The 21,909-nt window shown below is 52.7% G+C and overlaps 1 protein-coding gene across 2 annotated transcripts in view; it reads left to right on the top strand.

Annotated features, from left to right (window-relative positions):
* Positions 1-20,667, top strand: part of LOC135974927 (C-type lectin domain family 2 member D-like) — a 33,807-nt gene extending 13,140 nt beyond the window's left edge. For both annotated transcript variants that reach the window (XM_065564264.1, XM_065564265.1), the window contains exons 4-6: positions 5,369-5,541; positions 6,370-6,473; positions 16,837-20,667. In XM_065564264.1, the coding sequence (XP_065420336.1) occupies positions 5,369-5,541; positions 6,370-6,473; positions 16,837-16,987 (428 nt within the window). In that variant the 3' untranslated portion in view covers positions 16,988-20,667. The remainder of the gene's footprint in view (positions 1-5,368; positions 5,542-6,369; positions 6,474-16,836) is intronic.
* The last annotated feature ends 1,242 nt before the right edge of the window (positions 20,668-21,909 follow it).

Below are 21,909 nucleotides of genomic sequence, written 5' to 3'. Positions count from 1 at the left end.
CAAGCCATCCTGCCAGACAACCGATTTGGCACCATCACGAACCTCATTCAAGGGCTCAAGGCCTTCCCAACTACCACGGTGAGGTCGTGCCTTACCCTGCTGGGTCACATGGCTTCCTGCACGTACGTAACCAGGCATGCCAGACTTCGACTTCGCCCGCTTCAAACCTGGGTGTCATCAATATACCGTCCACATCGGGACAGCCTGAACATGGTGGTCACGGTCCCGAACTCGGTCCTGGCCTCCCTCACCTGGTGGCTAGATCACACTGTAGTCTGCGAGGGGATGCCATTTCACGCCCCACAACCCTCCCTGCACCTGGTCACAGACGCGTCATCTCTGGGGTGGGGCGCCCATCTCAACGAACACCATACCCAGGGCCTGTGGACTGCATCCCAGTTAGCCCTACACATCAATGTTCGGGAACTGATGGCGGTACGCCTGGCGTGCCAGGCATTCCTCAATCTCCTACGTGGCCGTTGTGTGTTAGTTCTCATCGACAACACCACGGCCATGTTCTACATCAACAAGCAAGGAGGAGCACGTTCGTCAATTCTATGCCAAGAGGCCATTCACCTGTGGGACTTCTGCATTGCCCACTCAATCCATCTCACGGCATCGTTCCTCCCTGGAGTCCAGAACACTCTAGCGGACCGACTCAGCAGGTCCTTCCGGACGCACGAGTGGTCTATCCGTCCGGACATCATACATTCCATCTTCCAGAAGTGGGGGTTTCCCCAGATAGACCTGTTTGCATCTCGAGACAATAGGAAGTGCCACGTGTTCTGCTCCCTACGAGGTCGAGCTCCGGGCTCCCTCTCGGATGCGTTTCTCCTTCCCTGGAAAGACCACCTGTTTTATGCCTTCCCTCCGTTTCCTCTGGTCCACAAGGTACTGCTCAAACTGCGCAGAGACCAGGCACAGGTAATTCTGATCGCTCCAGCGTGGCCGAGACAACATTGGTACACCACACTGTTGGAACTCTCGGTTCAGACACCGATCCCGCTTCCGTTGCATCAGGATCTCATCACGCAGGACCACGGCCGGCTGCGTCACCCCAACCTGCAATCACTCCACCTCACGGCGTGGCTGCTCCGTGGTTCACCCAGGCAGAGCAGCAATGCTCGCACTCTGTCCAACAGATTCTGCTGAGCAGTAGGAAGCCCTCAACACGCACCACGTACCTGGCCAAGTGGAAGCGGTTCTCCTGTTGGTGCGAACAACGAGCCACGTCCCCGTTGCAGGCACCCATTCCTCTCATTTTGGAGTATCTCCTCTCCCTAAAACAGCAGGGGTTGGCGATATCTTCAATTAGAGTTCACCTGGCCGCTATATCGGCCTTTCACCCAGGGGAACTCGCATCCTCGGTATTCTCTAACCCGATGGTCGTTAGATTCCTCAAGGGCTTAGACCGGATGTACCCACAACAACGTCAGCCCGTTCAGACGTGGGACCTCAACCTGGTTCTCTCCAAGCTCACAGGTCCTCCATTCGAGCCACTGGCCACCTGTTCTCTCCTGTACCTATCCTGGAAGACAGCCTTCCTTGTAGCCATCACCTCAGCAAGGCGCGTTTCTGAACTCAGGGCGCTTACATCCGAGCCCCCTTATACAGTTTTCCATAAGGATAAAGTGCAGCTTCGTCCACATCCTGCCTTTCTCCCTAAGGTGGTTTCTCCATTTCATATCAACCAGGACATCTTTCTCCCGGTCTTTTATCCCAAACCACATGCCACTCGCCAGGACCAACGTTTGCATTCCCTGGACGTACGAAGGGCCCTGGCCTTCTATATTGACCGCACAAAGCACTTTAGAAAGACGACGCAACTCTTCGTCGCAGTGGCCGACCGAATGAAAGGCTCACCGGTCTCCTCACAACGCCTATCCTCCTGGATTACGTCTTGCATCCGGACTTGCTGTGACCTGGCGGGTGTCTCAGCACCACACCTCACCGCTCACTCCACGAGGGCCCAAGCCTCCTCAACTGCTTTCCTGGCACATGTTCCGATACAGGACATTTGTAGAGCGGCAGTTTGGTCATCAGTCCACACATTTACAGCTCACTATGCACTAGTGCAACAGTCCAGGGACGATGCTGCCTTCGGATCAGCGGTTTTGCACACAGCGATGTCTCACTCCGACCCCACCACCTAAGTTGGGCTTGGGAGTCACCTAATGGAATGGATATGAGCAAGCACTCGAAGAAGAAAAGACGGTTACTCACCGTTGTAACTGTTCTTCGAGATGTGTTGCTCATATCCATTCCAAACCCGCCCCCCGTCCCCACTGTCGGAGTAGCCGGCAAGAAGGAACTGAGGGGGCGCCGGGTCGGCTGGGGTATATATTCAGCGCCATGAAGGCGCCACTCTAGGGGGCTCCACAGCCGACCCGCCGGTGTTGCTAGGGTAAAAATCTTCCGACGATCGTGCACGCGGCGCGCGCACACCTAATGGAATGGATATGAGCAACACATCTCGAAGAACAACAGTTACAACGGTGAGTAACCGTCTTTCTCTCATCTCACCCTTCCTTTTTTATAGGAGTTTTTGGATTCAAAGTCTCTAGGTCTCGCTGTGTCACGCCGCCTCTGGGTTTGACTTGATCACCCGTCAATTGCAGGCGTGACTGTCAGCCTGGGACCTGGCTTTGATCTTCCTTCTGTTGTTTCTTTTTAAGGTGGATGCTTCTTGTTTGAGTTAGGGCTGTTGTCTAGTTCTTCAGCCGTTGGTATTTGAACGTTATCTCATCAGGACGGGCTGGTGCTGGAGGTTGATTCTATCACCCATACATCCCTCATTCACACATCTTAACTAGACTAATAAAATTACAGCAGGGTTTGCAAAAATGAAGGTTGCAGCAAGCCCTTACAAAATGGAGTAAGCGTTTTAAAATGGGGTTTGAATTACAATATGGCACAGAAGTTACAATGTAGCAAAATGGCAAGTGTAATGAAAGTTACAATGTAGGCAACAGAAGTTACAATGGTACAGTGGATAACTTAAAAACAATTTCATTCACATTGGTTCTACAAGCAGTGAGCTGGGCCCTCTGTCTGCAGCGTGTCACCCTGAGGTACCAGCCTGGCCTTCCTGCAGCCCCGGGTCGTGCCCAGGGCCGGGCTGGCAGGTTCTGGTGTGTCACTGAATGAGCTGTAGAAGGCAGCACAGACACCTCCATTAACGCCGTGTGAAACCCACCAATTAGTGATCTCGGAAGTGCAGGGTCCCATAGCGCTATTGACTTCCCCACCTGCACAGACAGCGGGTGCTAGCGCGGAGGGCGGCTGTTCATGGTGAATGTGAACCCGGCTCTATCTGCCAGTAGTGGGGCAGGGGGGACTGAGACTGTCAGGGGTGGGATTTATCTATTGCTCTGGGATCTGATCACTGGGCACCAGGAGGGTTTAGCAGCTGGCAGAGGGGGGTGAATCCAGGTCTGTCTGCATTAGGAATCCTCTGTGCTGATGTAAGAACATTGATGCAGTTGAATTGGTGCAAACTGCTAACATAGATGCACTGCAGTGGTGCAGAAAGGGGCTTGCCCTGGTTCCGGTCACTGCAGGAAGTTACCAGAGCAGGACACACTGCTCCAGAGCATCTGTGCAAGGTATTTGCTTCCCCATCCTTACACTGGTGCCAGCTGCCCTGCTACAGGCAGGCCGTGAATCCCAGCTCCCTGCTGCACTGGCCAACTATTGGAATGGGCAGCATTGGCTCACCCAGCGTAAGGTGGGATCTGGGAGCTTGGGGTTTCCACAGCTACGGGTGCAGGAAGCCCCCAGGACACAGTTGGGTCAGATAGTGGAGATGGCACCAGTCAGGGGTTCCTTGCTGTGCCCTGTCCCTCCTAGGCAGTACTGGATGGGCCCACAGGCCTGGAAGCCTTTCTCCCAGGGGCCTGTATATTCTCATATCCACTTCTGTGCAAGATGTAAAATTGTGCCCCACAGCTGCAGCAGCTCCCTGAAATGAGTGACACAAATCACACGCTGAGCAGGACTATAAAGCATCGTATGCACTGACTGCCCTGCTCCATTCTGTGTGAGCACTAACATGTATGGCACACTGCACCCATTACAGCTCCAGGGAAATACATGCCTGGTGCATGACCTGCTCGTTCTTTGATCACCGCTGCCTCAACTGCTAATATTCTCCCAAGCTTACATGTGTCCCAGCCACAGGGGAAGACATAAAACCCAGCTGTGGAGTTAGTGTTGCAACATGGGGAGAAAAAAAGTGACTTGCACAAAAATGGCTGGAGGGGTTTGAGGTCCAACCTCCCCACCCCAAAAAGGAAACAGGAGATCCCCCTGAGGCTGACAGCAAGCAGGAGTGAATCTTGGGTGGGGCACTAACTAACTCATGGTGTTTGGAATGGCTTAGCAACCCCTTCCCCATAGTGACCCTAATAACCCTGCCTCTGGTTATTCACTTACTGCGCTGACCTTGCCAATAGTTCCTTGGTGTGAGTTATGGGTGGCCCCGCTGCTGTTGCTCTCTCTGGCACTGAAAGGGTTATGCTGCAGGCAGAGCAGCTGGGTATTCTAGCTTCTAACTGCTGTACTGGGGGGAGAAATGTCTGTAGGTACCAAGTGCATCAGGTTGCAATTGGCCAGTCAGTGTAACCGGCCATTTCCTGTTACTGGAGTTCTGGCGCCACCTTGTGGCATTGTGTGTCCCTGACAAAGTTACTTCACTTCTCAGTTATTCACCTGCCTTTCATTGCTCTGTTGAACCTCCAACTGCCTGGGATGAAATGCTCTGAGCTGTGTTAGTCCCCCCCGGGCTGGGAGTGTCACAGGAATCCTTCCTGCCAGGCAAACATATCGTAACAAGCATCTTCATTGCCCTGTGTCTGGCTATGCTGGATGGGCCCTGGCAGCGGGTGTTCAGTCTCCTGGTTTGTTCCCATCGTCATCTCAACCTGCCTCCCCTAGGAAGCCAAGCGCAGAGCAGGCGGGGGGGGGGGGGGGGGGGCAGCGGCCCAGGCTAGCAGATTCATCAGGGTAACAGACCTGGCAAACAACTGAACTCGACCTCTCATCCAGTGTCACTCTTCTTCCCCTTGAAAACTGTCCCCTCCCTCTGCAGCTCCCTGCTCAACGCTTCACTTGGGCCTGGTTCTCTGCGCTTTGAAGCAGGAGCTGTTTGTCAGCTGCATCCCTAATGAACATGAACCCGAGACAGTGGCCCAGTGAGACCAGGGTCAGATAACCCCCCTCTGGGGCTGGATTCCCAGCATCCTCCTGGCTCCCTCACGCCCTCCCCGCAGCTGCCAGGGGAGTCTCAGAAGCCTGGGGTGCTGCGGCTCATCTCTCCCCACAGACGGGCATCTCCCCTCTTACACCACGTGTTACTGTCTCATTTCAGTGTTATCTGGACGTTCTTCAGCTGCTCTGGGCCCCGCGTGCCCACACGACTGGATCGGGTACCAAGGGAAATGCTACTATTTCTCTGAGGCTGAAGGGAACTGGAACCACAGCCAGACACACTGCTCCTCCCTCGGCACCTCCCTGGCTGGGATCGACACCCTGCAGGACCTGGTGAGAGACTCACTGCAATGGCCTGGCCTTGGCACAGCGGCTGCTGCTGCAGTAGGACCTGGGCTCTGCCCCTGGGGGGGCGAGGAGCAGCTCTGAGCCCTCTCATGCTGGGAGACCAGAGTGAATGGACTTCCAGCCACTGAATGCCAGGCCTGGCTGGACCTGGGGCTCCTCTAGTGTCAGTGTGTGACTGCGGGATCACCCAGTCTCAGCCCTGCCAACAGGAGACTGTCCCTCTCTAGGGCTGGGCTGGCTCAGGTGTCTGCTGGGCTGTATGGGGCTGGAGGGGGACTGAGACCCCAGCTCGACTTGAAGAGCCAGAGCTCCTGGGTAGGCGAACAGGCAGCCAGCTGGGAGGGGGTGGGGGGTGGCGGATCCTCTTGGCCCTGTCCCTAGCCCCTTCTGGCTGAGGATGCGGTGGGGAGTGTGTCTTCTCTCAGTTTTGGCTCCTCCCAGCATTCCCTATTCAGATCATCTCTCACCTTCGCCTTCCCCTGTGATGGTGAGGGGAGCTCTGCTGCTCTGTAAGGAGATGGGGCTTTCACAGAACCTGGCCTGGCATGGAGAGGTGTGGGGGACAGCTTAGACCCAGCAGCACCCAAGAGCTGCCCCAGCCCAGGGCAGATTGGGGTGAGGGGGGGCTGGGTTTGGGGTGGGAGGGTTAATACTGAATTACCCAGAGCTGGGCAAGCGGGAGGAGAAAATCCCCAGCCACCCCCTGGAAACACTCGGGGCCCTTCCGTGTACACCTGGGATTCCCTGCCCAGAGCCTGGGGGAGCAGCAGGCTAGGGGCTTTGACACCACCTCTCCCGCTGCTGCTGTTTTAGGATTTCATGCTGCGCTGTAAAGGCAAATTTGACCACTGGATCGGCCTCCGGAGGGACCCGGGGCAGCCCTGGAAATGGGCCAATGGCACCGAATTCAACAACCTGTGAGTCCTCTGTGAATTCCCTGGGCTTTGGGAGTTCAGGGATGCAGTCAGTGCTGTGGAAACAGCCAAAGAGCGCTCGGGTTCTTATGTACTTCGTGTATTAGTGATGGGTGGAAGCCAGTGTCTCCTCCTGGGAGATTGGCCGAAGCCTTCAGATCTGTCTGGCTGTAGTGAGGCCCCTGAATTTGTAATGAGGCATCTATGCTAAAGGTGCCTGATAGTCACAAGTGCTGAGTGCCTGGGGCTGCCATGGGAACTGGGGTACAGCAGAGATAGCCCAGACGATATCCCAAGCCTGATTTCAGTGGGATCAAATAACCAACCCCACTTGAACCAATAGCAGGTTGAATTCTGGACTATCCGCAGTAAAAGAACATAAGAACGGCCGTACTGGGTCAGACCAAAGGTCCATCCAGCCCAGTGTCCTGTCTTCTGACAATGGCCAGTGCCAGGTGCCCCAGAGGGAGTGAACAGAACAGGGAATCAAGTGATCTCTCTACTGCCATCCATCTCCACCCTCTGACAGACAGAGGCTAGGGACACCGTTCCTTACCCATCCTGGCTAATAGCCATTAATGCACTTAACCACCATGAATTTATCCAGTTGTCTTTTAAATGCTGTTATAGTCCTAGCCTTCACAACCTCCTCAGGCAAGGAGTTCCACAAGTTGACTGTGTGCTGCATGAAGATGAATTTCCTTTTATTTGTTTTAAACCTGCTGCCCATTAATTTCATTTGTTGGCCTCTAGTTCTCATATTATGGGAACAAGTAAATAACTTTTCCTTATTCACTATCTCCATACCACTCATGATTTTATATACCTCTATCGTATCCCCCCTTAGTCTCCTCTTTTCCAAGCTGAAAAGTCCTAGCCTCCTTAATCTCTCCTCATATGGAACCCATTCCAAACCCCTAATCATTTTAGTTTCCCTTTTCTGAACCTTTTCTAATGCCAGTATATCTTTTTTGAGATGAGGAGACCACATCTGTAGTAGCGACCATACATTTAACATCCTTGTAGTGGGGGGCGGGGAGGAAGAGAATGCCAAAGAAACCCAACACAGTGGCATTTAACTTCAAAATGGGGAACTACACAAAGATTAGAAGGTAGTTAATGGGAAATTGAAAGGAATTGTCGCAAGGTGAAATGCCTGCAAACTGTATGGAGACTATTTTAAAATACCATAATAGAGGCTCAAACTAAATGTCTACTCCCAAATAATTAAAAAAAAAAAAAAAAAAAAAAAGCCAGCATGGCTAAACAGCAGAATAAGAGGTGGTTAGAGGCAAAAAAAGCATTCTTTAAAAACTATTAGGAAAGGAATAGGTAATAAGACAGAAAATATCATAATACCACTATGTAAATCCATGGTATGCCCACACCTTGAATACTGTGTGCTGTTCTGGTCACCTATCTCCAAAAAGCTATGTTAGAATTATAAATAGTAGAAAGAAGGGTAATGAAAATGATTAGGGGTATGGAACAGCTTCCCTGTGAGGAGAGATTAAAAAGACTGTTTTTGGACAACAGACAACTAAGGAGGGACAAGATAGAGGTCATACAATCATGACTGGTGTGGAGAAAGTAAATAAGGAAGTGTTGTTTACTCCTTCACACAACACAAGAACTAGGGGTCACCCGATGACATTAATAGGTAGCAGGTTTAAAACAAACAAAAGGAAGTTCTTCTTCACACAACACAGTCAGCCTGTGGATTTTGCCAGGGGATGTTGTAAAGGCCAAAAATATAACTGGGTTCAAACAAGAATTAAGTTCACAGAGGATAGGTCTACCAGTTCCTATTAGACAAGATTGTCAGGGATGTGACCCCTTTTGTTACCCAGGGTTATCAGAACCCACAGCAGCAGTAACTTAACAGTTTCACTCCAGGTGGTGTCAGGAATAAATCAATGGGAACACAGCAATTCCATCTGATGAAGGATTAATGCAAGTAAGTGGGCTCTATCTAAAGCTGCAGTTTATCAGATTTACGCCCACACCGACATAACCAACGGGTTTAGAACATCCCAAATATCTACAGAAAATCCCGAAGAGTATTGAGTAATTTACAGCAGGTTCACGGTGGCCAGTTGCTCACCTGCCGGGGAGAAAAAGCGTCAGGAAAAAGTCTCTTAAGATGGCTTGAGAGGATTGCTGCTCTGAAGTACACTGTATTAGCTAGTCTCTTATAACTGACTTCTACAAAACACACAGGTCATAGTGACCCCCTAGTAAATCAGCACTTTTCCTAACTGTCAAACAACTTCTCAACAAATATTCCTAACAATCTTCTTCATAATTAGACTTCTATATCAAAGGCTCCCAAATTCAAGGTTTTCTGTCCAGTTATTTTCTTTGTCTCAATTGTTGGCTTTTTTTCCTCCCCTCCTCCCATTCTGATTAATAGAAAATGCCGGCTAGTTTTGACCTGGCCTCTAAAAGCCTGTTTTTCAAATTAACCCTTAACTATGTGGTCTGTTTTATTAATTCATGGTGACTGAATGCACATATATGGTTGCAATTAGCTTGATCACATTTTGGAGTACACACACCCCTCAAATCCAGGGTGTAACATGCTCTGGGTGTCCCTAAACCTCGACGGGGGATGGATCACTCAGTGTTTGACCTGTTCTGTTCATTCCCTGTGAAGCACCTGTCATTGGCCAATATCGGAGGATGGGACACTGGGCTAGATGGACCGTTGGTCTGACCCAGTGTGGCCGCTCTTATGTGCTTACAGCAGAATCGCATTTTTAAAAAGGCCTGTGTGGTTGGTGGGAAGCTGGAAAATGTGCCCACAGTCAGCTTAGGAAGCTGGTCAGTTGACAACCTGTTATTTGATCCCAGTCAAATATTGTCTTATGTTCCAGCAAGAATGCCCTGGTGTCGGCAGAGCCTGCCTTTGTGATAGCATTGTGGAGCCTTGTGTTAGGAAGCCTGCTGGGGGAGGAGGGTCTGTCTACACTGTGCCTGGTAGCAGGCCACCTACCCACCCCTGGTCCAAGATCGGGTGTCTGGCTCAAGCTGCCGCCTACATCAGTGTTCCTGCTGCTATTAACCGGAGCTAGCACAAGCCAGTCTGCCTGGGCTGGGAGCTGCTCTCCCAGCTGCACTGCAGACACAGCACTGATATCCTGAGCGCTCAGGGCACGTCTGCACTGCAATAAACACCCACGGCAGCGAGCCTCAGAGCCCAGGGCTACAGACTCGGATTCCACCGCCCTGGGGGGCCACCTCAGCAGAAGGCTCTGGGTGCATCGTTGCCACCCCATAAGAGCTGTACTGGGGTGATGCGGGTGGGGGGGGGGTCCCAGAGCCATCTGCTCAGGGACTTGGGGGGCTGGGTTCTCCCTTCTCTGGGCCAGATCCCAACCACCTGGAGCCAGAGGCTGGTGGTCGGGGGAGGGGAGATCCCAGCCTGTTCAAAGAGCAGTGCTGGGCCTCCTCCTAGCCCACCATGTGGCTACTGTGTAGCCAGGATGGGACCATGGGGCAGGATCCTGCCCTGTTCCCAGGGGGGAAGTGCTGGCCTCCAGCTCTCACAGGAAGCTCTGTGTGAGTGGCTGGGGTCACACCACGGCCACTGGGTGTGTGCTGCAGTCTGTGTGCTGCTGGCGTTTTGCTCCTGCAAACTTCAAAACAGGCTGTATTGGAGAGGGCTGTCTTGACAGTCCTCTGGCCTGAGAGCTACTGTAAACTGTCCAGGGAGCCCTGCACCCAGCTCTTGTGTGTGGCGTTACTGCTGCTCCTCGCCACGCTGACAGTCACCTGGAACCTGCGCCCGGGGCAGTTTGGGTGGGTTGGGCCTGCAGGGGCCCATTCAGAGCCAGCTGGGGGTGTGGGGGGAGCAGGAACTGGGGTTCTTCTTCGAGTGCTTGCTCATATCCATTCCATTAGGGTGTGTGCGCGCCGCGTGCACGATCGTCGGAAGATTTTTACCCTAGCAACACCGGCGGGTCGGCTGTGGAGCCCCCTAGAGTGGCGCCTTCATGGCGCTGAATATATACCCCAGCCGACCCGGCGCCCCCTCAGTTCCTTCTTACCGCCCCTGACGGTCGTTGGAACTGTGGAGCGCTGCTTAGCTGTTCTCCACTTTCCCTAGCTTATCTTGTTGTATCATAGTTGTAGTTATAGTTATAGTCTTAGAGTTTGTTGTAAGTTAGTTAAGTAGTTTTAAAGTTGTTCTAAATAGTCCAGGGGATTAAGGGGGTCGTCTCCCCCCTTTCTCCCCCGGCCGCGGGGCCGGGCTCATGCCCAACGCTCCCGGCTTCAAGCTGTGCGCCTCCTGCGCTAAACCTATGCCCACGAGCGACCCGCACGAATCTTGTCTGAAGTGCCTGGGAGAGTCACACCAGACAGACAAGTGTAAAATCTGTAAGGCCTTTCGTCCGAGAACCAAGAAGGAGCGGGACTTTCGGCTCAGGCAACTTCTGATGGAGGCGGCTCTTAGCCCGGACGCTCCTTCCACGAGCAAGGCCCCGGCACCTAGCACCTCGGTGCGCAGTGCCCCGGCGGCACCGGCTGCGACGACCACGCGAGTGGCGTCAGACAAGCCTCCCCGGCACCGGACCTCGTCGGCACCGCAGACACAGCAAGTGCCTCGGCGCCGGTCCTTATCCCCAGGGCATAAAAAAGCCCATAAGACGGGGACATCAGTGCCGAAGACGCCAGCTCCCCCAGTGTCGGGGGTAGAGCCGCGTCCACCGGTGGAGCAACGAAAACAGGTGCCTCCGGCACCGTCGACTCCGGCGCCGAGGCCGTTGAGTCCGGTGCAAATAGCGTCTCCCCCCAGGCCGGCGGTGATACAGTGCCTCCCGTCGACTCCAGAGACCTTCGCGGCGGCGAGAGACTTAATAGCTCTCACGGAGCCGGCACCGCCTCAGCCACCGGCACCGACTGCACCGTTGACTCGCCCGGTCCAGTCGAGGGGGAAACCTGCCTTGATGCGCCCGCCATCACAAGGGCTGGAACCTCGGCACCGGTCCAGGTCCCGAAGCAGGTCCCCACGCCGCTCGCAGTCCCGGCACCGAATATCGTCTCGGCACCGGTCGTACTCGCGGCCAAGATCTTCTTCGCGGCACCGCTCTTCGTCTCGGCACCGACATGATCGTCGGCACCGATCAACGTCGAGACGTAGTTCTCGGCACCGCTACGGTCGGCGCTCGACGTCGAGGGGTCGCTCCCGGCACCGGGCATACTCCAGGTCCTCGTCGAGGTCCAGATCCGACTCCCGGCACCGACGAGGTCATCGGCACCGGTCGCGGTCCCGGCACCGATCGCCGGCACCGCGCAGAGATAGATCATCTCCGGACCGGCACCGTGCGGCACCGCAGCCCACCGGGATGGTTTCATCTCTCTCGGCACCGCCATGGCCGTCTAGATCGGTGTCTCGCTCCTCGGAGGACCTGTCGAGATCGGCATACCCCCCTCAAGGGCACGCCGATGAACAAAATTTCGGCCACTGGCAAGAGATGGCAGAGGACCAATCTCATGGACCATCTCACTGGTCGTTTTGGACCCCGTGGGCATACCACCAAGAGCAAGGGGCTCCGATACCATCGACCTCTCGCTCGGGTCACTCGGTTAGAAGGGCCCCAGAATCCACCATCTCTCGGCCTCCGCCAGGAGGCATGGAGGCTTCGGTGTCCACGCCACCCGACACCAGGGACCCAAGTGCAGGTGATGCCCCGGCCCAAGAGCAAGGGGATCAGGACCCCCCCTTGGATCCGGTACCACCGGAGGCATCCTCTTCCTCCTCTCCGGACGAGGCAGTGGCGGGCACTTCATGTACGGGTCCCCCTCCGATAGATCTTCGGGCTCACCAGGATCTCCTGCGTAGGATGGCCCGTAATATGGACCTGCAGGCGGAGGAGATAGTGGAGGTGCACGACCCGATCGTGAACATCCTTGGAGCAGATGCCCCATCGAGGGTGGCGTTACCTCTGATCCGCACGATCCAATCGAATGCGGATACGATATGGCAAACTCCTGCCTCCATTCCACCCACAGCGAGAGGGGTGGAAAGAAAATACTTTGTCCCCTCTAAGGACTATGGGTACTTGTATACCCACCCCCAACCGTGCTCACTGGTGGTGGAATCAGTGAATGCACGAGAGCGCCACGGCCAGCAGGCTGCAGCGCCTAAATCAAAGGAGGCTAAGCGGCTCGACCTGTTTGGCCGTAAGGTCTACTCAGCCGGAGGGCTACAACTTAGAGCGGCGAACCAACAGGCGCTACTGAGCCGCTACAATTTCAACTCCTGGAACTCTATGGGGAAGTTTAAGGAGTTGATTCCCCAAGAGTCCAGGGAAGAGTTTGGAGCCATGGTAGAGGAGGGCAAGAAGGTGGCTCGGACCTCCTTGCAGGCCTCCTTGGACATTGCAGACTCAGCGGCGAGGACCCTGGCTTCGGGTATCGCTATGCGCAGGATCTCCTGGCTTCAGGTTTCGGGTTTGCCTCCGGAGCTGCAGCAAACCCTACAAGATCTGCCTTTTGAGGGTCATGGATTGTTCTCGGATAAGACGGACTCTCGCCTGCAGAGCCTCAAGGACTCGAGAACAATCATGCGCTCCCTGGGGATGCACGTTGTGGGCCCCCAGCGCAGGCCATTTAGGCCGCAACCTCAGCGCTTCTACCCCCCCCCGCCTCGTCAGAGACAGGACTCGAACCGGAGGCGAGGGCGAGGTGGTAGAAGAAGGTGGACCGGCCCTCAACCCGGCCAGAACCAAGGGCCACCTCGACCACCTTCAGGCCCCAGGCAGAACTTTTGAAGGTGCGGTCGAGGACGGCGCCCCAGTCATCCCCCAGGATCCAGCCCCCTCCTTTCGGGATCGCCTCTCCCACTTCCACCGTGCTTGGTCCCTTATAACTTCGGACCGTTGGGTCCTCCGCACGGTGGAGAGGGGATACGCTATCCAGTTTTCTTCTATCCCCCCCTCCTCCCCCCCTTCCCCGTCCCTCTTCAGGGACCCTTCTCACGAGCAACTTCTTATACAGGAAGTTTCTACGCTCCTCGCTATGGGGGCCATAGAGGAGGTTCCAGTGGAATTAAGGGGCAGGGGATTCTATTCCCGTTATTTCCTCATCCCCAAGTCCAAAGGAGGTCTGCGACCCATCTTGGACTTGCGCGGACTCAACAAATTCGTAGTAAAGTTGAAGTTCCGCATGGTCTCTCTGGGGGCCATTATCCCTTCCCTCGATCCTGGAGACTGGTTTGCCGCCCTCGACATGAAAGACGCATACTTTCACATTGCTATTTTCCCGCCTCACAGACGCTTCCTCCGATTCGTGGTAAACAGGGTGCCCTACCAATTTGCAGTCCTTCCCTTCGGACTATCTTCGGCCCCACGGGTCTTCACGAAATGTATGGCTGTCGTGGCAGCGCACCTTCGTCGGCAAGGGATACAGGTGTTCCCGTACCTAGACGACTGGCTGGTACGCGGTCGCACCAAGGAACAAGTTCGCGATCACGTCCACATAATAGTGCGCACATTCAACAAGTTGGGTATCTTACTCAACAAGGACAAATCCACTCTAGAACCTACCCAGAGAATAGAATTCATCGGTGCGGTTCTAGACTCCAGACGCGCACAAGCCATCCTGCCAGACAATCGCTTTTGCACCATCACGAGCCTCATCCAGGGACTCAAGGCCTTCCCAACTACCACGGTGAGGTCGTGCCTTACCCTCCTGGGTCACATGGCTTCATGCACGTACGTAACCAGGCATGCCAGACTTCGGCTTCGCCCACTCCAGACCTGGGTGTCATCAATATACCGCCCACATCGGGACAGCCTGAATATGGTGGTCACAATCCCGAACTCGGTCCTGACCTCCCTCACATGGTGGCTAGATCACAATGTGGTTTGCGAGGGGATGCCGTTTCACGCCCCACAACCCTCTTTGCACCTGGTCACAGACGCTTCATCTCTGGGTTGGGGCGCACATCTCAACGAGCACCATACCCAGGGCATGTGGACTGCACCTCAGCTAGCCCTACACATCAATGTTCGGGAACTGATGGCGGTGCGCCTGGCGTGCCAGGCATTTCTCAATCTCCTACGTGGCCGCTGTGTGTTAGTTCTCACCGACAACACCACGGCCATGTTTTACATCAACAAGCAAGGAGGAGCACGTTCGTCAATTCTATGCCAAGAGGCCATTCGCCTGTGGGACTTCTGCATCGCCCACTCAATCCATCTCACGGCATCGTTCCTCCCTGGAGTCCAGAACACTTTAGCGGACCGGCTCAGCAGGTCCTTTCAAACGCACGAGTGGTCTATCCGTCCGGACATCATACATTCCGTCTTCCAGAAGTGGGGGTTTCCCCAGATAGACCTGTTTGCATCTCGAGACAACAGGAAGTGCCACGTGTTCTGCTCCCTGCAAGGTCGAGCTCCGGGCTCCCTCTCGGATGCGTTTCTCCTTCCCTGGAAAGACCACCTGTTTTATGCCTTCCCTCCGTTTCCTCTGGTCCACAAGGTACTGCTCAAATTGCGCAGAGACCAGGCACAGGTGATTCTGATCGCTCCAGCGTGGCCGAGACAACATTGGTACACCACGCTGTTGGAACTCTCGGTTCAGACACCGATCCCGCTTCCGTTGTATCCGGATCTCATCACGCAGAACCACGGCCGGCTGCGTCACCCCGACCTGCAATCACTCCACCTCACGGCGTGGCTGCTCCATGGTTCACCCAGGCAGAGCAACAGTGTTCTCACTCTGTCCAACAGATTCTGCTGAGCAGTAGGAAGCCCTCAACACGGACCACATACTTGGCCAAGTGGAAGCGGTTCTCCTGTTGGTGCGAACAACGAGCCACGTCCCCATTGCACGCACCTATCCCTCTCATTTTGGAATATCTCCTCTCCCTAAAACAGCAAGGGTTGGCGATATCTTCAATTAGAGTTCACCTGGCCGCTATATCGGCCTTCCATCCAGGGGAACTCGCGTCCTCGGTATTCTCTAACCCGATGGTCGTTAGATTCCTCAAGGGCTTAGACCGGATGTACCCACAACAACGTCAGCCCGTTCCGACGTGGGACCTCAACCTGGTTCTCTCCAAGCTCACAGGTCCTCCATTCGAGCCACTGGCCACCTGTTCACTTCTGTACCTGTCCTGGAAGACAGCCTTCCTCGTAGCCATCACCTCAGCAAGGCGCGTTTCTGAACTCAGGGCGCTTACATCCGAGCCCCCTTACACAGTTTTCCATAAGGATAAAGTGCAGCTCCGCCCACATCCTGCATTTCTCCCTAAGGTGGTTTCTCCATTTCATATCAACCAGGATATATTTCTCCCGGTTTTTCACCCTAAACCACATGCTTCTCGCCAGGATCAACGTTTGCATTCCCTGGACGTACGCAGGGCCCTGGCCTTCTACATTGACCGCACAAGGCCCTTTAGAAAGACGACGCAACTCTTCGTTGCAGTGGCTGACCGAATGAAAGGCTCACCGGTCTCCTCACAACGCCTATCCTCCTGGATTACGTCTTGCATCCGGACTTGCTACGACCTGGCAGGTGTCTCAGTACCACACCTCACCGCTCACTCCACGAGGGCCCAAGCGTCCTCGACGGCTTTCCTGGCGCAAGTTCCGATCCAGGACATTTGTAGAGCTGCGGTTTGGTCGTCAGTCCACACGTTTACAGAACACTATGCACTAGTGCAGCAGTCCAGGGACGATGCTGCCTTTGGATCAGCGGTTTTGCACGCAGCAATGTCTCACTCCGACCCCACCACCTAAGTTGGGCTTGGGAGTCACCTAATGGAATGGATATGAGCAAGCACTCGAAGAAGAAAAGACGGTTACTCACCGTTGTAACTGTTGTTCTTCGAGATGTGTTGCTCATATCCATTCCAAACCCGCCCTCCGTCCCCACTGTCGGAGTAGCCGGCAAGAAGGAACTGAGGGGGCGCCGGGTCGGCTGGGGTATATATTCAGCGCCATGAAGGCGCCACTCTAGGGGGCTCCACAGCCGACCCGCCGGTGTTGCTAGGGTAAAAATCTTCCGACGATCGTGCACGCGGCGCGCACACACCCTAATGGAATGGATATGAGCAACACATCTCGAAGAACAACAGTTACAACGGTGAGTAACCGTCTTTTAAAATATCCCCCCAGCATAAATGCTCCATGGAGGCCAGTTGATCTCAAACCTCTCCTGGCCCCACTGCCCCCTTTCTAACTATCCCCTTCTGCTGTGGGGCGCTGGGGGTGAGGCCTGTTCCTGGTGCAGGAGGGGGAATCATGAGAGGTTGAGAGTGCAGCAGCTCCCTGCATGTGAGTGTCTCCCCCTGTCTGTGACTGATAGGAAACGCCCAACTCATACCTGACACCAGCTCCCTGGTTCTGTCTTACAGGTTTCTGATAGGAGGACGAGGTGACTGCGCGTATCTGAATGATCTGGGTGGGGCCAGCAGTTTGCCATGCACCAGTGAGAGACACTGGATCTGCACCAAACCCAGTGCGTTTACAGAGGCAAAGGAGGCTGCTGCAAAAGGGGACTCGTAAGAAGAATACTGTAGAATTAGTCCTGGAAAAGCCGGACTGATCTCTTTACAATATCACATCTGAGCAATTCCAGAATATCCGGGGATGCTCTGCAGAGCACTGATTCAAGTGAAAACCAGAAAAGCCATTTGCACGTCTTGCCGCCTCTTCTCTCTCTCTCCCCCCCCCCCCCCCCCCCCCCCCCCCCCCCCCCCCCAGTGTTTTCTGCCAGTGAAACTGCTCAGGTCAAGTCTTTCCAAGCTACTGCAGCTGGACCAGGGACTCTACCTAACTGAGCCAAGACACCAGCCTCGACTTTCACTGCCCTAACATTCCCCCACAAAAGCTTTTTACTATAGAAAATTGTCTATGGAATCTTTTTAAAATATTCATCATTCATATTCTGTGGACTGGAATAGAGCTGAGGGGTATGTTCTCCATCCCCCCCAAGAAACTTTTTAACAAGATTTTATTTATTTTTTTAAAATGGGTCAGTATTTGGGGTGTTTTGAAAACCTGATTGATTTTGAAGTTTGCAGGGTTACACCACCAATTCCTGTTTTTTGTTGCCAGATATTGTTTGGATAAAAGCCTGGATGTTTTAAACTGGCTTAAATTTTCCATTTTTAGTTTTAAGAGCGCTGCACCTGCCAAGGGAGTAGAACCTGTTACACTTGTGGGACACCTACGGCCTGGTATGTAGGAGTAATGGGAGAAATGTCTGAATCCCTTCCTGGAGCCCAGTGGGTGGAAGAGGGCAGGGAGTGGGTAAGTGTGACACACGCAGACCAGGTGCCAGCTCATGCCAAAGTCCCCATGTCTCAATGGGACCCTGAGAAATACCCAGCTGGGGTCAGGCTGGCTCACCTGGGTGTTAAAATAGGTATTAGCGTTATAAGAATGTGTTTAGCCATTAGTGAATGCTTGTGAGCTGCTGCAGCATTAATCTCATTTCTTCTGACACCCGTATCCCACATTGTAAGGTAATATTGGAGAGTTTGTTTTGGGAGTCTCTGACTCTGTAAATCACCAGACAGGAGAGTGCATTAAGGAGTGTGAAGTGCTGATCTCCAGCAGCTCAGAGCACAAGGGAGGAGGTGGATTGATTCAGTTCCTTCTTGTATCTCGATGCTGCTTGAACGCTGGGAGGCAAGGTTTTCTAGGTGTAAACAAGAGATCCCCAGCTGCTTAGCCTGGGTTAGCCCTAAAGGACGAAGTTTATTATGGACCAGTGATACACAGACTGCAGCAAATGACTCTTTAATGTGTTTCCTGTTGCTCTTTGTAGCCCAGGATATTAAAACACTATGATTTAATTATTAACCAATCAGGATGCTTTTACTATGGTATTAGCCACTAAGTTATCAAGTTGCACTAAGTTAGTTTTTTATATAAATTCTAGCAGCAAATATTTTCCCATCCCTTCTGTTTAAATAGTAGTACTACAGTAAATGAAACAGTGAATTCACACGACTGTGGCGATCAACGTTACCCAAAAGAGCCAATTTCGCTCTTGAACCGCTGAGCTCTGAGTATCACTGCTATCGATGCTTCTGTTACCTTTTGAAACTTAAGATTGTAGCCTAGGTGTGTGTGTGTATATATGTATGTGTGTGTGTATGTATATGTATGTATGTGTATATATATATATATATATATATATATATATAATATATATATATATATAAATGTTCATCTGCTTTAGCCTTGTAAATAAGAGATTTCCTTTTTAATAAATGGTCATATAACAAGACTGGTTACATGTGCTCTTTGGTGTGACATTTAAGGTGCAGTTCACCTGGGGTGCCTGGACCTGTGGGACTGAGAATCACAACAGTATTCAGCTTATTCAGAGTGTAAGAGACTATCTATCTCACAAAGGCAGGCTCACCTGGGTGGCGAGACAGATTGGAGTACCCAAGGGGACTGCATGGTTAGGCTGGTACGGTGCCGGAGGAGTTTACACTGGATGTTTGGTTGGTGAAATCTGTCTAGAACTCTCAGCCAGTTTGGGGTTTGTGCCCTGGTTCCCAGCTGTCTGCCCTGAGGCTGGCACTCACCCTCTCAACACACTGCAGACAGCATTAGAGCAGGGTCTTGGCTTCAGTTCCCTCCTTACAGGACAGAGGAGCTGAGCCTGCCCAGAGAGGGGGTTTGGGGGCAAGGTGTGTATGACCCACATGTATGTGAAATTTAAGATTTTTAAAAATCCCATGACTGGAATTTACCAAATGGACTATGAATTTGGTAGGGCCCTACGCATGAGACTAAACACAGGGTACCAGGGACCCCTTGGTGCCAACTGGCAGGCAGCACAGAAGGTTTTACAGGGATCCCCTGGGTCTGATCTCTACATCAGTAGTTCTCAGCCTTTCCAGACGACTGTACCTCTTTCAGGAGTCTGATTTGTCACCTCACTTATAAAGTGAAACTCAAGTTTCACCTCACTTAAAAACTACTCGCTTACAAAATCAGACGTAAAACTTCAGAAGCTTCACAGCCACTATTACTGAAAAATGGCTGACTCTCTCATTTTTACCATATCATATAAATCAATGGAAATATAAATATCTGTACTTCCATTTCAGTGTATAGTATATAGAGAAGTATAAACAAGTCAGTGTCTGTCTGAAATGTTAGTTTGTGCTGACTTCACTGGTGCTTTTTATGTAGCCTGTTTTAAAACTAGGCAAATATTTGGGTGAGTTGCGGTACCCCCGGGAAGACCTCTGCGTACCCCCAGGGGTATGTGTACCCCTGGCTGAGAACCACTGGTCTACGTAATAGTTCAAAGGGGGCATGTGAGGTCTGTACCAAGAGCCAGTAGCCCAATGGTCACCATAATCAGTGTGAGACGTCTGTACAGATTCTATGTAAGGAGCTGTGTATGTAGATAAATCTCTGATAATTTTCATATGACTTTACATTGTGCCTCTTCATATAACCTTGTGGTGGGTCTACCCACGTGTGACCTCTGTTTTCATGGGACTTTGTATCAAAGCCTCATTTAGAAACTTTGCATTGCCCTTGGTATAATATTATAGCCCGTAAGAATAGAATAAGATAGAAGAAAAATTTTTTTGCTAGCAGTAGAACAAGAGCTCTCCCCCCACCCCCCCACTCTTAATCAATTGCCCTGTTGAATGAATGAGGTGTGGATGAGCAAGGCATGGAAGGCAGCACCTCCAGACAGCCTCAACTGTTGGAGAGGGGTTGGGAGCCAGACCCAAGGACAATAAAACGTGTCAAGTGGGCTCATTAAAGACAAGCAGACATACCGACCGCCTCGGGGTTAGAAGCAAGCACCTTCTTTTGGAAACACCCTCTTTGCAGCATTGGGACAACACTCAAAAGAAAACAGCACAAAGGACCAATGGACACAGACACAAAGTTTGAATCTGGTATAGATTTGCATAAGAGAAAAGCTGCTATAAAAGTGAGGTGTCTTGCAGAGGACGCCGGGTCTCGTCTTGTCAACATGGGAGCATCGATCCGGATCGGCAGAAGCCTGGCTCCACCCCCTCCCCCATCTAACTCACCTGGCCAGTGAAGTTAAGGGGAGCAACTAATTGGTAACAACAAGACGGAGTGTGTTTGTGTGTGAGTGTAAGTGTAATATATGCATATGATACAGTGTTAATGAATACATGTATTACTAATAAATGTGGTGTTTTGCCTTATTCCCCCTGAAAAGATCCTGTGCAGTACTTTAAGTACAACATGTATCTAGACTGACAATGATTCCCTGAAGGTCTTGGAGTTAAGGAAGGTCACAGGAGGTGATGTACCTCAGATTTTCCTTTCAGACAGGCAGTAACTGAAGTTACCTCCCTGTCTGGCCAGCAGTGTATTGTCGCCTGACGTTGGACACCTATTTGCGCACTGAGCCAGGTGCAAAATGAGATTACAAAATCCACAAAAGATGAAATCTACAGGAAGAACCTAACAGCGGGGGGGGGGGGGGGGGAGAGGGTGTCAGTCTGTCCTGTTTAAGCGTAAAGACAAAGGATTGGTCTGGTCTATCTTGGCACGCAGAGACCCACTGGATCCTTCCCCTTGGAGACAAACTGACAGTACACACGTCTCATGAAAGAAGGGTCACAGCCTGCCTGGCTGTAAAGCGCTGCAAGGATTTCGGGTGAGCAGGACTTGGTTAGACAGGAGCCTAGCTTGTTAATTCAGTCTAAGCTCTAGAACACGTTATGACTTTGTTTATATGTAACCATTTGTTTCCGTCAGTTCTACTTGAATCTCAGCTTTGTTGAACTGATGCGTGATTTCACTATGAGCATGTGTCAGTGCTGTGTGTTAAGCGGAGCAGTGATCTGAGCTGGACCTGGTAAGCTGGGGCAGGGATGTTACTGTTCCTTTGCAAATAGTAAATCTTGAGGGCACAGTGGGCCTGTTGCTACCCTGCACTGACTGCAGGCCCAGCAGCGAGCGCGTGTGGCCAGTGGAGTTGGGGAACTGACCCCCGGCAGGCACAGACAAGGCTCCCCTCAGGCAAAAGGGCAGGTGGTGGCCAGGTGCCTTCCAGCCCTGGGTACCCGGGGAAGCAGCACAGGGAGTAACTTACGGCAGATTTAGGGCAGTTATAAATTACACCTCAAGGGCCCAGCCCAGTGAGAAGGACGGAGGGGAGGACTGTGACTGCGAGGGGCACCTGACTCCCAGCACCTCCTGGGATTCTGCTCTGCCTAAAGCCACAATCCCACCCCATGAGTGGGGCTTTACCAAATTCATCATCATGAAAAACGCATCACAGACCGTGAAATCTGGTCTCCCCTGTGAAATCTGGCTGTGCGCGCCACAGTAGTGCCACCCTTATGTGTACACTGCCTTCAGAGCTGGGCAGCCAAACAGCAGCAGCTGCTGGTCTGGTGCCCAGCTCTGAAGGCAGTGCGGCTGCCAGCAACAGTGCAGAAGTGAGGGTGGCATGGTCT

The sequence above is a fragment of the Chrysemys picta genome, chromosome 12, assembly GCF_011386835.1.
Source record: "Chrysemys picta bellii isolate R12L10 chromosome 12, ASM1138683v2, whole genome shotgun sequence".
Lineage (NCBI taxonomy): Eukaryota > Metazoa > Chordata > Testudines > Emydidae > Chrysemys > Chrysemys picta.
The sequence above is the reverse complement of the archived record's forward strand: the minus strand, read 5'-3'. Positions and strand labels throughout refer to the sequence as shown.